The 13,565-nt window shown below is 34.6% G+C and overlaps 1 protein-coding gene across 2 annotated transcripts in view; it reads left to right on the plus strand.

Annotated features, from left to right (window-relative positions):
* Positions 1 to 11,885, plus strand: part of Guf1 (GUF1 homolog, GTPase) — a 21,189-nt gene extending 9,304 nt beyond the window's left edge. For both annotated transcript variants that reach the window (XM_028765268.1, XM_028765269.1), the window contains 11 exons: positions 1,314 to 1,378; positions 1,860 to 2,063; positions 3,361 to 3,500; positions 4,635 to 4,758; positions 5,525 to 5,657; positions 6,464 to 6,607; positions 7,025 to 7,158; positions 8,431 to 8,532; positions 9,203 to 9,322; positions 10,652 to 10,688; positions 11,277 to 11,885. In XM_028765268.1, coding sequence (XP_028621101.1) covers positions 1,314 to 1,378; positions 1,860 to 2,063; positions 3,361 to 3,500; positions 4,635 to 4,758; positions 5,525 to 5,657; positions 6,464 to 6,607; positions 7,025 to 7,158; positions 8,431 to 8,532; positions 9,203 to 9,322; positions 10,652 to 10,688; positions 11,277 to 11,414 — 1,341 coding nt within the window. In that variant the 3' untranslated portion in view covers positions 11,415 to 11,885. The remainder of the gene's footprint in view (positions 1 to 1,313; positions 1,379 to 1,859; positions 2,064 to 3,360; positions 3,501 to 4,634; positions 4,759 to 5,524; positions 5,658 to 6,463; positions 6,608 to 7,024; positions 7,159 to 8,430; positions 8,533 to 9,202; positions 9,323 to 10,651; positions 10,689 to 11,276) is intronic.
* Positions 11,886 to 13,565: the final 1,680 nt, after the last annotated feature.

Here is a 13,565-nt window from a genome sequence, read left to right on the forward strand (position 1 = left end):
AGTGGCTCCTGGATGACTCAGGATTCAGTTTCTCCACAGGACAGGAGGAGACCGACTCTGTGTCTGCTCCAGTCCAAGGGCGTAAATATTTTTTCTTAAAGGCAATTGTCTTAGTTTTTCTGATGAAACACCACGACCAGAGCAACTTGGGGAGGAAATGGTTTATTTGGCTTATACTTCCATTAAGCCATCACTGAAGGAGGTCAGGGCAGGAATCTAGAGGCAGGAGCTGGCGCAGAGGTCATGGAGGTGCTGCATACTGGGTTGCCCTTAACGGCTTGCGCAGCCTGCTTTCTTATAGAACCTGGGACCAGCCTAGGTGTGGCACCGCCTACAGTGGGCAGGGTCAAGAAAATGCTATAATCTCATGTCTGCAGCTTGATCATTTTCTCATCTGAGGTTACCATCTCTCAAATGACTACTCTATGTCAAGTTGACATAAAACTAGCCAGCACAACTATTGATTGTTCTTTGGAAAACCTCAGGTGATTGACCTGACTGAAATGTCTTGGTGTTTGCTCCCTTGCTCTCTTAACACGTTCTTAGTTCTAGAGTACTTGTTATCGTTTCATTAGATTCAGGTGAGAAAACTCCCCTTATCCTGTGAGAATGTACAGAGTGTTACTGTATTACTTTTAAATGAACTAAGGCTTAAATATTTAATCACTTGCCTAAGATCAGAGATTTAGCCTGTGCTTGAGCCTTTGAAACTCATTTTAGTGTTAATTCTTCTTTTAAAGGATCTATTTACTTAATTTTACTTATGTGTACATGTGTGCGCCAGCTCCAAAACTGTGCCCCACATGCAGTTGCCCAAGGACCAGATGTGGGAGTTGGGTCCCATCAAACTGGAGGTTCAGGAGGTATGAGATTCCGGCTGTGGGTACTGGACCAGAACCCTGGTGTGCTCTAAGAGGAAGCAAGTGCTCTCAACCTTTGAGCCATCTCTCCAGCCCTTAGCATCACTCTCAGGAGTTATTTTGTCTGTGTAGAAATTTTGTCTTTGATGAGCCAGTATTTTTGGACTTTACAGGTATTTGGCTAGAGTGATGCATTCTAATAAAAGGTATTTTACTCATTAAAAAATGTTTTAATTCTTATTCCATTGCTTTTTAAACACACTACACTAAGAATACTCTTATACTTTAATCCTGGAACCATATTGCCATGCACACCTAACAATGGGAAGAAATGGTTAACCTTTTTTCTGTGTTCATACAAATGAATAAGAGAATTCTTCTTCATGATAATAAATAAAGAGCCCCAGGAAGGACGAGTGTAGTCTTAAATCTCAGTGCTTTGGTTACTTTCAGATTTCTGCGAAATTTGGGACAAACGTTGACAGTGTGCTTCAAGCCGTCATTGAACGAATACCTCCGTAAGCATTGTGCTATTACACTATTCACTCATGTTTGATAGTTTAAAGTCGATTGAGAGTTTAATAATTTATAGACATTTATAATGCACTAGCTTAGATTAATAGACCATCAAACTTGATAAGCCAATTTAAACTAGTGAATATTGCAAGCAATCTTGCAGTAGGTTGGGATAAAGTTTTGCATTTAATGATGTAAAGAAGTCAAGTTCAATATAAGAAAATAGGAAAAGGCAAGGGTGGTGGCACTGTCCAGCAGCCATGGAATAGGGCTGAAGTACACTGGCATTTGTTTGCTTCATAATGAGTGTACATCCATAAATTTTAAAATGGAAAACTGATGGCTGAATTTAATATATTTTTTGGAAAATTTTGCTTTGGCTTTTGAATAATTTCTTTTTCAAAATTAAAATAAATTAAACATACTTCTTAGATTGAAAATAGGCATGTTCTTATATATACCTAATTTTATCTTTTATAATAGTCCAAAAGTACATCGTGAAAACCCACTGAAAGCTTTGGTATTTGATTCTACCTTCGACCAGTACAGAGGTGTGATAGCCAACATAGCACTGTTTGATGGAATGGTTTCCAAGGGAGATAAAATTGTATCTGCTCACAGTAAAAAAACATATGAAGTCAATGAAGTAGGCATTTTGAATCCTAATGAACAGCCAACTCATAAATTGTAAGTAATTTGTTATCATTGATGTAATAAATTTACATATGTTTCTCTCAATGTGTTCAGAATGATCATACGTATTATCTATGCAAATATACATTCAAATACTTAAAAGGATCTTGTTTGTGATCAGTAGGTAGTTTTATGAATATAAAAACTATGAGGCTTGATTGAGTAGTCTCTAGTGATCTAGTAGTCTCTAGTGATAACAGTGATCTAGTATAGACCTGGGCCTGTTAAGTGTATTTAATAGAACAATTAAATATTAGTTAGGGCTTCTCGACTATTCTCCAGTGGATCTTTTTTCCTTTTATATTCAATATCATCACAACTGAATTTTGCAATATAAAGTGCTATTAAATGTAAAGGAACCCATTCTTTTCTTCCTTGTAGAATTTAGGATTAAACCTAGATGAAATAAAATGTATTTTAATTAATATTTAATTTAAATATTTAAACCATATTTGAGTTAGTTGTGAGACAGCTGCTGAGTGGCTACTGATACTGAGAAGACGTAACAAATAATAAGAAATAATAATAAGAAATTATTCAAAAGCCAAAGCAAAATTTTCCATAAAATATATTAAATTCAGCCATCAGTTTTCCATTTTAAAATTTCTGGATGTACACTCATTATGAAGCAGACAAATGCCATCAGGCACTTAGTTTATGCTTCTCAGGTCGTCTCTGAAAATGAAGGCATTGAATATTCTGAATACATGAATCATATCACAGTTTCATGCTATGTCTAGAAAGCCTCATGTGAATCACCACATGTTTTGAATCAGTTCATTTTAATGTTAGTGGCATCTTTCTGAGTTAAGTTTATATATATGTATCATGCATGGCTCTCCTTGCAACCTACCTGCAAATGAGTTTGTTACTATGAATCTGGCCTTTTCATGTGAAAGTCATATGTGTAATAGACTTGTTACATATCTATGTTTTTCTGTTTGGTTAAACATTTATCTTTCTCCCCTTCTTAATGAGCCTACGTCACATAATAATAGACCTAACAGTCTCCTGAATTTTTGTCCAGTGGTACCAGTTTTATAGTGTATATCAGGAGCTAGTGTGTAGATTACAGAAGGCGTGCACAATCACAGATAGGTTTAGGTCTGTGTAGAAATTGTGGGCAATGGAAAATAAGCTGCTGTTTTCCTGCTGAGCTTAGAGATTAAAGATCAGTGTGTGTAGCCTTTACTTGTTGGGGAAGTTGTGAATTTCCTAGGGAGATAGAACTGTGAGTATGCACTTAACAACAGAAAAGCAGTAAATATTTGCATATACTAATTTTATTTAGATATGCAGGACAGGTGGGCTTTCTGATTGCTGGGATGAAAGATGTCACTGAAGCACAAATAGGAGACACATTATATTTACATAACCATCCAGTGGAGCCCTTGCCTGGGTTTAAATCAGCGAAACCAATGGTATTTGCAGGTGAGGAGCTCACAAATTGAAGACAAGGGGTCAAAATTTTTTTAATTAAAAGTCTGTTTCTGTGGTGAAAAGAAATGTAATAGAAGATAATATATATTCTTACAGATCTGTTTGTAATATATATGTATTATATATATATGTATATGTATATATATGCATATGACATTTCATCATATATATATATATATATATATATATATATATATATATATATGATATTTCTATATATCATGGTGACATTTTATACAAGCGAGCGATCATTTAGATTCCTTAAGAATGAAGTGACTGTGTAGGAGAGCTTAGTAACATGAATTTTCTTATTTTTCTGAGAAGTTAGTTGATTATATTTGAAATTTTTTCACTAGTTAGGATGTTTTGATGACAGTTCCCAGTAGAATTATTGAATTCCCTCCACTTGGTCGTTTTCTTTATTTAAGCTATGCTCCTGTGGATGAAGTAGACCGCCATGTAGCCTCTACTATGTGTGACATCAGATCATGTATTACTTTGAGCACTGCAGACATTTACATAGTGAGGACTGATTGAGGTCCCTCTGCTTACTCTAAACCACCTAGGTTAGCCAGTTCCCGCTTTCTCCTCGCAGTCTCCTCTCAGCAGAAGGCACAGTCTTTATGACTGCTGTGCTTACACAGACTCAGTCATTTGAGTTTCTGGAGGTGTGTAAGCATCATAAGCAGGAGATAAAGACAATTGCCATGATCAGTAGTAGCTCCCTTAGTTTTAGCAGTAAATTTTTAAAAGCCAGATTCATAGTTATTTTAGTAATTGGTCTAGAAACTAAGTCCAGTGTTGTTTTCATTTCTGATGCTATTTCCCACCTACTAATATTTTTACTTAGAGTGGTGGATTATTTTTTATTTTTGTTTTTTAAAATAAATGTTCTTTGTCTAATTATTAGTAAACTTAATGCCCTTGATTGGTTTACATTTTTTTCTTCACTTTGGATTTCTCTGAAAGCAAAAAATCACTGTTTGTAGTGTGACCACAATTGTATACCTTTAATGCTAATGGAGTCTAAGATAATCTTGCAACCAATTACAGAAAAATAATATAGATGCCAAATGGTTAATTTTGATGTTGACAGTATTCTTTTTTTTTTTTCTGTATCCCTAGGAGTGTACCCTATTGACCAATCTGAATATAATAACCTAAAGAGTGCTATAGAAAAACTGACTTTAAATGACTCCAGTGTGACAGTGCATCGGGATTGTAGTCTGGCCCTAGGTGCTGGATGGAGGTAAGGGATATTCACATCATAGAATCACGTTTGTATAAGAGAATACCTTCTAATTGGATCTGTTGTCCATGAACATTTCTGAAGATCAGAGTAAAAATTTTAATAGTTTTGGGTGTGGGAGGTTTGAGTCAGGGTCTCACTATATAGCCCTTGCTGTCCTGGATCTAGCTGGGTAGACCAAGCTGGCCTCAAACTCAGAGATCCACCTGTCTCTACAAATACTGTTCTTGTGTATGTGTACATATGTATGTGTGGTTGTGCACACCATGTGTGCATGTTCATACGCCTGAGATCCACCTGTGTGTCCACTTTATTTTTTGAGACAGCATCTATCACTGACTCTGGAGATTACCCTGGCACCTTTCTGTTTCCTCCCACACAGGGATCACAGTCACATTCTGCAGCTCCTGACTTTTTTATATAGGTCTTGGGGATCCAGTTTGGGGTCCTTATGGTTATACAGTGAGCACAATACCCACTCAGCCATTTTCACGGGCCCTAAAGATCCCCCCTTTTTTTTGAGTAAAATAAATAAATCTCTTAATGTCTGCTTATATCTCAAGTGTGTTCATGTTTTGTGGGTAATTTAAAATAGATTCACAGAAGATTTGGGTCTTTGTAAAATTATGCAAGAAATGCAAATTGCTGGAATGATTCTTGATTTCCCCCTTTCCTACAAAGCAGCAATGTGTTCACAACAGCAAACAGCCCAATGAAACATAGACATTTAGAGGTGTTTTGGTGGGTTTTTCCCCCTTGTCTCCAGGTTGGGATTTCTTGGACTTTTACATATGGAGGTTTTCAACCAGCGACTAGAGCAAGAATATAATGCTTCTGTTATTTTGACGACCCCTACTGTTCCATACAAAGCTGTCCTTTCCTCTGCAAAATTAATAAAGGTACCACACTATTTACTTCTATTTTGTATCAGCCTGAAAGGGAAAATTTAAAAGATGTATGTATACATGTATATACTAAATACAAGAGAAATATTTTATTTATTTGTAAGTAAATCACTATTAAGAGTGATTTATTTTTGAGTAAAAGTAATACAAATTTTTGTTATCTTTCTAAAACTAATTCATGTTTCATGTTTCTTACCTCAGTCTCTTAAGTATCAAAATTAGTCTGGTAATGACAGTAAAAAGAATTAGTAATGATAAGACCAATTCAGCACAAGAATTTGAAGGACAATGTTGATCATAAATAATTGATGTTATAGAAAGTAAAACATTCATTCTCATAGGGAATTTTTAAGTTAGTGATAAAAGCAGTGCTGTGTTTCACATAAGTGGTAATTTATAGTTTATTCATTTAAACCACTGCTACCTTGAATATAAACCACCTGATTTTATACACTAATTATAGTACTCTAAAAGGTCAAGTTAAAAACATAATATTTATCATACTTTTTTAGATGGTTCGTGGTATGTGTTATAAATTTTAGTAACCAAAATGCTGTAATATATTTAGCATTATCATTACTAACAAAATTAAAAGGTGGTAATTGGAAGACTTTTTTTGTTGTTGTTTCTTAGAAGGAAAGTTGTCTAACCTTTAGGTGTTTTTGTTATTACTGCTGCTGCTTTGTTATTTGCAATAAATTCAATGTTCTAAAACGTATTACATGTGAAAAGTAAGCCTTTAAGAAACATGATTGGGTTAGTCTTTGTTCTTAAATACTGTGCCCTTTCCTTGTTTTTAGGAATATAAAGAAAAGGAGATCACAATCATCAACCCTGCACAATTCCCTGACAAGTCCAAAGTAACAGAATATTTGGAACCAGTTGTTTTGGGCACTGTTATTGCACCGACTGAATACACTGGAAAAATAATGGCGCTTTGTCAGGTGGGAACACAGAGTGGGATTCTGGAGCAGTGATTATCAGCTTATATTTCATAGGAGTCCTGCTGAGAAATTTTCTTTTACACACTGGCTTTAAGTTTGATTATCAGTATTAGCTGAATAGCTTAGTCAAAGGAATGAAAAAAGTTGCATACTTATCTGAAAGGGAATTTTATTATGATTTAGTCTGTTTGTGTACTTGATTACAAGTTGTAGTTTAAAATGAATATAAGTGAAATGCAAAGTAGTGTTTCTTCCTGTACTAAAAATTCTTGCTTGTAATTTTTCGGTAGACCATTAAATAACTAGTCTTCCATGCTATTTACTTTTACTTACAGGAATTATACTTTGGAAATTAATGTCTTTTATTTATTCACATCAATATTTGCATGGATTATCATCAAACTTATCTTTCTTTAGGCACGAAGAGCAATTCAAAAAAATATGACTTTTATTGATGAAAATAGAGTTATGCTTAAATATCTCTTCCCTTTGAATGAAATTGTGGTAGACTTTTATGACTCTTTGAAGTCTCTGTCTTCTGGATATGCAAGGTAAGGAAATCATGGTCATCACAGACATCTCAAAGGTTTGAAAACACTGATTATAAGGACGTACTCTTCTGCTCTTTTACTAATGTCAGCTCTTGAAGACAGTTGAGAATCATAAGGTTAGGAAGCTTGGAGTGTTACAGATACTATACAGAACCTGGCATTTCCTTCTAGGAGAAAAGGGGCTTCTGATTTGTCAGACTGTTACTCTGAAAGGGAAGCACCCTTGTCAGTAAGTGGTTATAGCCCTTGTGGCTTAGGAGTTGGACATAATTTCAAAAATATCTGTGACTGAATAACATTTATATATATATTATATATAATATAATTTCTCTCTATATCTATATCTAATCTATCTATCTATCTATCTATCTATCTATCTATCTATCTATCTGTCTATATAAAAATTGATCCATGGAACATGTACTTACAATTGAAAAATTTATATAAATATTTAATATGAAGAATGCTAAATATGTACTGCACTTAACAATGTTGTAGTCAAGAACAGGTCCTCCTAGGAATATGTGGTCCATTTTTATTAAAATCTGTGTATCTTAAGGGAGTACCTGAAACCTAGCCAAATAAAAATACAAGAGTTGAGTGTTAAAGAGCAAGCTGTTTATACTGTCTTTTGGCTACAATCGCTTTATGAGTCAAACATTTGACTAGCACTGTTAGCTTTGGCCACCCTGGTGATAGCAGCTAATAAGGGTGCTTGTTTGTGGTTGACTAAGCTTTCCTGTAACTACTTGGTGTGTACTGGGTTCACATGTGTTACATGTCTTTCAGTCCTGATGAAAACTAATGTTCAAACTGCAGGTCTGTGTAGGAAACCCAAGTGCCCTTTCTTAATGGCATTATCAGTGCATTATCTAGTACATTGTCTAAACATGTGTTGTCATTGGCAACAGAAAGCTCACAGCAACCCACTAATATAGTGTTAGCGGAAGACCACCAACTGCTGGCCACATCAGAAAGGAGCTGACTTTGGTTTTGGTGATTGATTTTCCTAGTTTACCTCAACCAGTTCCTTTTCCTTCTCTCTCTGGATTTAAAGTCCCTGAACTTATGACCCTAATTTCATAAATGAAGGTTGATGCATTTGGCTCTTTATTATGGACATATACATCCATTAAATGAAGCTTTACATGTGGTAATAATTGTATCATTTTTCTTCAGGGGAGAGCAGGTAATGACGGATGTAGGGTAAAGGAGCTTGCTGAGTGTCATCTGTCAGTATCACGCTTGTCCATGTTCTGTTGTCCCCTTTAGTTTTGATTATGAAGATGCTGGTTACCAGACTGCAGAACTAATAAAAATGGATATTCTGCTGAATGGAAATATCGTGGAAGAGCTGGTAACTGTGGTCCATAGGTAAGGAGGGTAAGAGATCACCAGCTTGGGGGTTTTCTGTAGTTGATGATGCTTCCTCACTGAGTGCAGCAGATACACTTTGTAAAACTTCACAAGATAATCAAAATGGATTTTAGTCTACTCATTTTCCTTCTGCTTTTACATCAGAAAAATATGACTTTTATTGATGAAAAGTTATGCTTAAATATCTCTTCCCTTTGAATGAAGTTGTGGTAGTTTTTATGACTCTTTGAAGTCTCTGTCTTCTGGATATGTAAGGTGAGGAAACTATGGTCATCACAAATATCTCTATTACTAAATATAAAATATAGAATTATAGCCAAAGTAGTTGTATCATGGAAATAATTTTTCCTTTACTGTGTTAAAGTTCAAGAAAGTATTTTTTAATCTTATGATTTAGGTTTATAATGACAAAAAGATTTTCATATTCATGAAAATCATTTATGACAATGAAAAAGTCAAGTATGTGTGCTCACAAACTGCCAGACTGGTATTCTATATCCATGCAACTGTAGGTCATAATAGGTTGTCACAGAAAATGCCAATTAAGTTCAGAGTGTTGATTTCTATTTGAACCTCTTAAAATTCACCTTATTGTTAATTACTGCAATGGACTATGGAGATAATTTAAATATTTACATTTAGCATAGCTGTATTTTTTCTGTCTCAGAGAGAAAGCATACACTGTTGGCAAAAGCATATGTGAACGTTTAAAGGATTCTCTTCCCAGACAGCTATTTGAGATAGCAATTCAAGCTGCTGTCGGAAGCAAAGTAATTGCAAGAGAAACGTGAGTTGAAATTCATTTTCCTTTGAGGCTGGCTTTAGAAACAATATACCCAGAAAACAAGACTAAACTTATAATTAATCATGGTGTATGCTTTTATTCATGTAGATCATGAGATGATAAATGTCTTGTTACTTTGGATTACTTATATTAAGTGATGATACTTAAAATTGTATAATTTATGAAAGTTCAAGGAATTTGTTCATTTCCAATGATTTTCTAGGTTAAGGGACTTCTGTATTGTATGATTCCATTCAATGAATTATAATATGTTCAGATAGATTGTGATAGGAACAGAACCTAATAATAAAAATAATAATAAAACGTTTTTTTCTGAAGCACTAAATCAGAAAAGATTATAAATACGTTAGGTTTTGTTTTCTAGGTTAGGTCCCTTATGTGGTTTATAATAGATATGGAAAATAGGGTAATTTTTAAAGAAAGCAAGCACTGTCAATAAAATCAGGCTCCTGTAGCAGCAAGTGTAGTCTCTGGTAGCACTTCCCCTTGCCCAGCTGTTAGGAATCTTATGTCCTTGGATATTCTGTCTCCTCAGTTATGACAAATTGGGAATTGCTCTTTAGTTATTGCTTAACCTAAGCCTAATGCATCAGTACTAAATACCATTTATATATATTTGGGTGTATGTTAATACTATGTGTGTGTGTGTGTGTCCATTATGGGAATAAATTCATTTTGAACACTGTTTTGTTTCAGTTACCCAGTGTCCAAGAAAATCCAGAAATTAGGCAGAATTCTAGGGAACATCCTAGAAAGTAGAGCAAATAGCACATGGTCATTTTTATATAAATTATATTGAAAGTACAATAAGAATCCCTTAAAAAGAGATACCTTTCAAAGTTAGTGATCTGGAAATGTCATAGTAGCATAATTGATGGTTGTATATATTAACAGTAGTTAGTCTTGAGAATGGTTTTATAAAATCCTAAATTTAGTAGGAAGTCCTTTAGTAGTCACTAGCCATTTACAGTCAGGTCAGAATATGATGATTTAATTTTTTTAATATTGCTATTCAAAGTATTTCTAGGTTGAACTTGGAAAATGTAATGTATTGTCTTTATTGAAGTCAGGAATGCTCATATTCCTCCTTATACATACCACAAACAATGACCTTTCTTACTAAAGGATATGGCAACATTAAAAGAAATTTTGTTGTATGTCTTACACTAAGTATATGGAAATAAATACATCAACATTTGAACTAGTTATATAAGGCAATTTGATCTAAATAACACTATCGCTAAAATATTTTATCAAAAGTAAAACTGTGTATAGAAATTATGCTTTTAAACTATATTTCTTCTTTTACAGTGTGAAAGCCTATAGAAAAAATGTTTTGGCAAAATGTGTATGTATCTTTCTACTTTACTATATTTTATCACTTTAAGATCAAAGGTGCTATAGAAAGGTGCTATAAATTGGTTCCTATTTTAGTTTTCATGTACCATGCATTTCATCTCAAAGTTTCATTTTAAATCAGTAAATTTCTGCTTAACTATGTTAGTCTTCATTTTAACTACATTTAAAAATTTTTTTTGTTTTCTTTTTTCTTATGTAATACCATCTAAAAGAAAATTTTGTGTTAAACTTGCATAGTTTTATATGTAATGAAAGATGTATAGTGACTGTATCTTACAATTGGGAGAGTGGGGACTGAAATCTACCTTTGTACTTTGATTTTTGGATAGCCTATCTGAGTGTGAGTGAAAACAAACTACTTTTTCTAAGTGTCTGGTAGAGTTTCTGGCCAAGTCTGCCTTTGAGAGTCTGTTAAGCTGTGGCTATACAATATGCTTATCCTAAATGAAAAAACTGATTGTTGAGGAGGGGTCACGTGAGGGCCTGTGGGTCAATGATACGTTTATGGTTGTAGTGTTTTCTTGGTGCAATTATGTAATCATTTCCTTTGAACCAACTTGGATTTCTTATTTTTCAGTATGGTGGTGATATTACCCGAAAAATGAAACTTTTGAAGAGACAAGCAGAAGGGAAAAAAAAGCTGAGGAAGATTGGCAACATTGAGATTCCAAAAGACGCTTTTATAAAAGTGCTGAAAACCCAGCCTAATAAGTGACTCAAGGAAGCAGGGCTTCTGTTTCTTCTAATATATACTTACAACAGAGTGAAACTATGAAATGCTTACTTCTTTCAGCGTCTTCAACTATGACCTACTTCAGTGCTTCTCAACCTTCCTAATACCCTTTAATACAGCTCCTCATGTTATGGTGACCCCGACCGTAAAGTTAGTTTTGTTGCTGTAATTCATAACTGTAATTTTGCTACTTTTATGGATCATAATATAAATACTTGAAATGAGGATGTCTGACATGCGACCTCTGTGAAAGGGTTGTTTGACCCCAGGTTGAGAAGTGCTGACCTGTTGAGAGAGGGAGGTTAACTGTACGCTCCAGTCCTTATTCTCTCTTATGTTCTACTCAATAGTAATCTCAACCAAGTTCCTTACCTGTCTTTAAAATAGAGATTATGTTACTACCCCCTCCCTCACAGGCAGCTTTGGAAATTAAAGGTTAATACATTTTAAATATCCATGAGGGCAGGCCCTATACATTTAATCACAGTGAATCTTAAACTTTTTTGTATGCTTTTCTGTTTGTTTTTTGTTTGTTTTTAATGTTTTGAGACACGATCCTGCCATGTTGCTTGGCTAGCCTACTGTCTTAGTTTGGGTTTATTGCTATGAAGAGACGGTGTGACCATGGTAACTCTTATAAAGGAAAACATTTCACTGGGGCTGGCTTATATAGAGGTTTAGTCCACTATTGTCACAGTGAGAACATGGCAGTATGCAGGCAGGCATGGTGCTGGAGAAAGCTGAGAGTTCTACATTTTAATCTGCAGGCAGCAGCAGGAGACTGTCACACTAAGCCTAGCTTGAGCATATGAGACTTCAAAGCTCACTTCCACACAGACACATGTCCATCAACAAGGACACACTTCCTAATAGTGCCACTCCCTCTAATACTACCATTCTTTATGGGCCAAGCATTCACACACTTGAGTCTATGGGTGCCATTTCTGTTCAAACCACCATACCCAGCATTCCTTCATAGTTCAGGTTGACCTCAGACTTGTGACAGTCCTCCTGCCTTAGTCTTCCCATTGTTGGGATTATAGCCATGTGCTACTATCTTCAACTTATGCATGGGTTTTCTTACAGATATTAAGCCCTAGTTACATCTATTAACAACTTTCAAAATCACCTTGTATTACAGTTTTTAGCTCATATACTTTATCTGATATATATGAGTTGGTTATTAAGAATAGACTCAGAAGTATATGTTACTAGACCTTTGTCTGGCTTTTTATGCTTATATATTTAATCATTTCTGAAACTAAGTTATACATATGAGTTAAGTTTAAGGTAGGGACTCGTCTTGTTTTTGACATTTCTGAGTACATTCCTGCAAAACGACATACATTTGATATTAGCACCAGCTGTTAATAAATTAGGAGCTATTTCCTAAATGTACCTAAATGAGACAGCTAATAAATGGCTTACTTTTATGTTCATTCACAACAAACTGAAAAACTGCAAGAAGAGTCTTGATACTGGATTTCATTTTCTGCCTTCTGTCTTGAGCATGGCACATATCTGATAGCAAAAAAGGTTACAGATGAGTCTTAGCATTTTGATGGGATTTTAAAGTGAGGATTTAGCAGTTAGGTAGCCTTAGTTTATCCTATTACATAAACCATCTCACTTCTCCCAGCCTGATTTGCTAGGTATAAAATACCAAATTCCCACCTCAGTATTTTCTTAAACGGCAATATAGTTGAAACTAAGGCAATGCAGTTGTTAAAATGTTGTAAGTAAATTATTGCTAAGGGAAAGTCAAAAACTGGTGCATGTGTCCTACTTAATATATAATATCTGCAATTTAACATGAGCTTTTTTAGATTTGGGCTATTCTTTAACCAATAATTCTTTAGGAATTAACATTGTACTAACAGTAGAGAGAGAATATTTGTTAGGCTTAGTTTTGAGTTACATGCCTTGAGTTTATTCCTTTTGGTTCTAGAATCACAATTTTATAGTTGTATGACAAAAAACAACTGCCACTTACTAATTTTGGTATGAGTTGGCCAGTGTTCTGAGTTTTACGTACTTTTTTCTGTCTCTGTATCAGCAAAGGATAAGATGTTGTCACTTATATCCCCTGGAGACAGACAGAATCCAAATCATGGATTTTTCTTTTTTTTTTGC

This window comes from Grammomys surdaster, unplaced genomic scaffold (assembly GCF_004785775.1).
Source record: "Grammomys surdaster isolate TR1022 unplaced genomic scaffold, NIH_TR_1.0 150, whole genome shotgun sequence".
Taxonomy (NCBI): Eukaryota; Metazoa; Chordata; class Mammalia; order Rodentia; family Muridae; genus Grammomys; species Grammomys surdaster.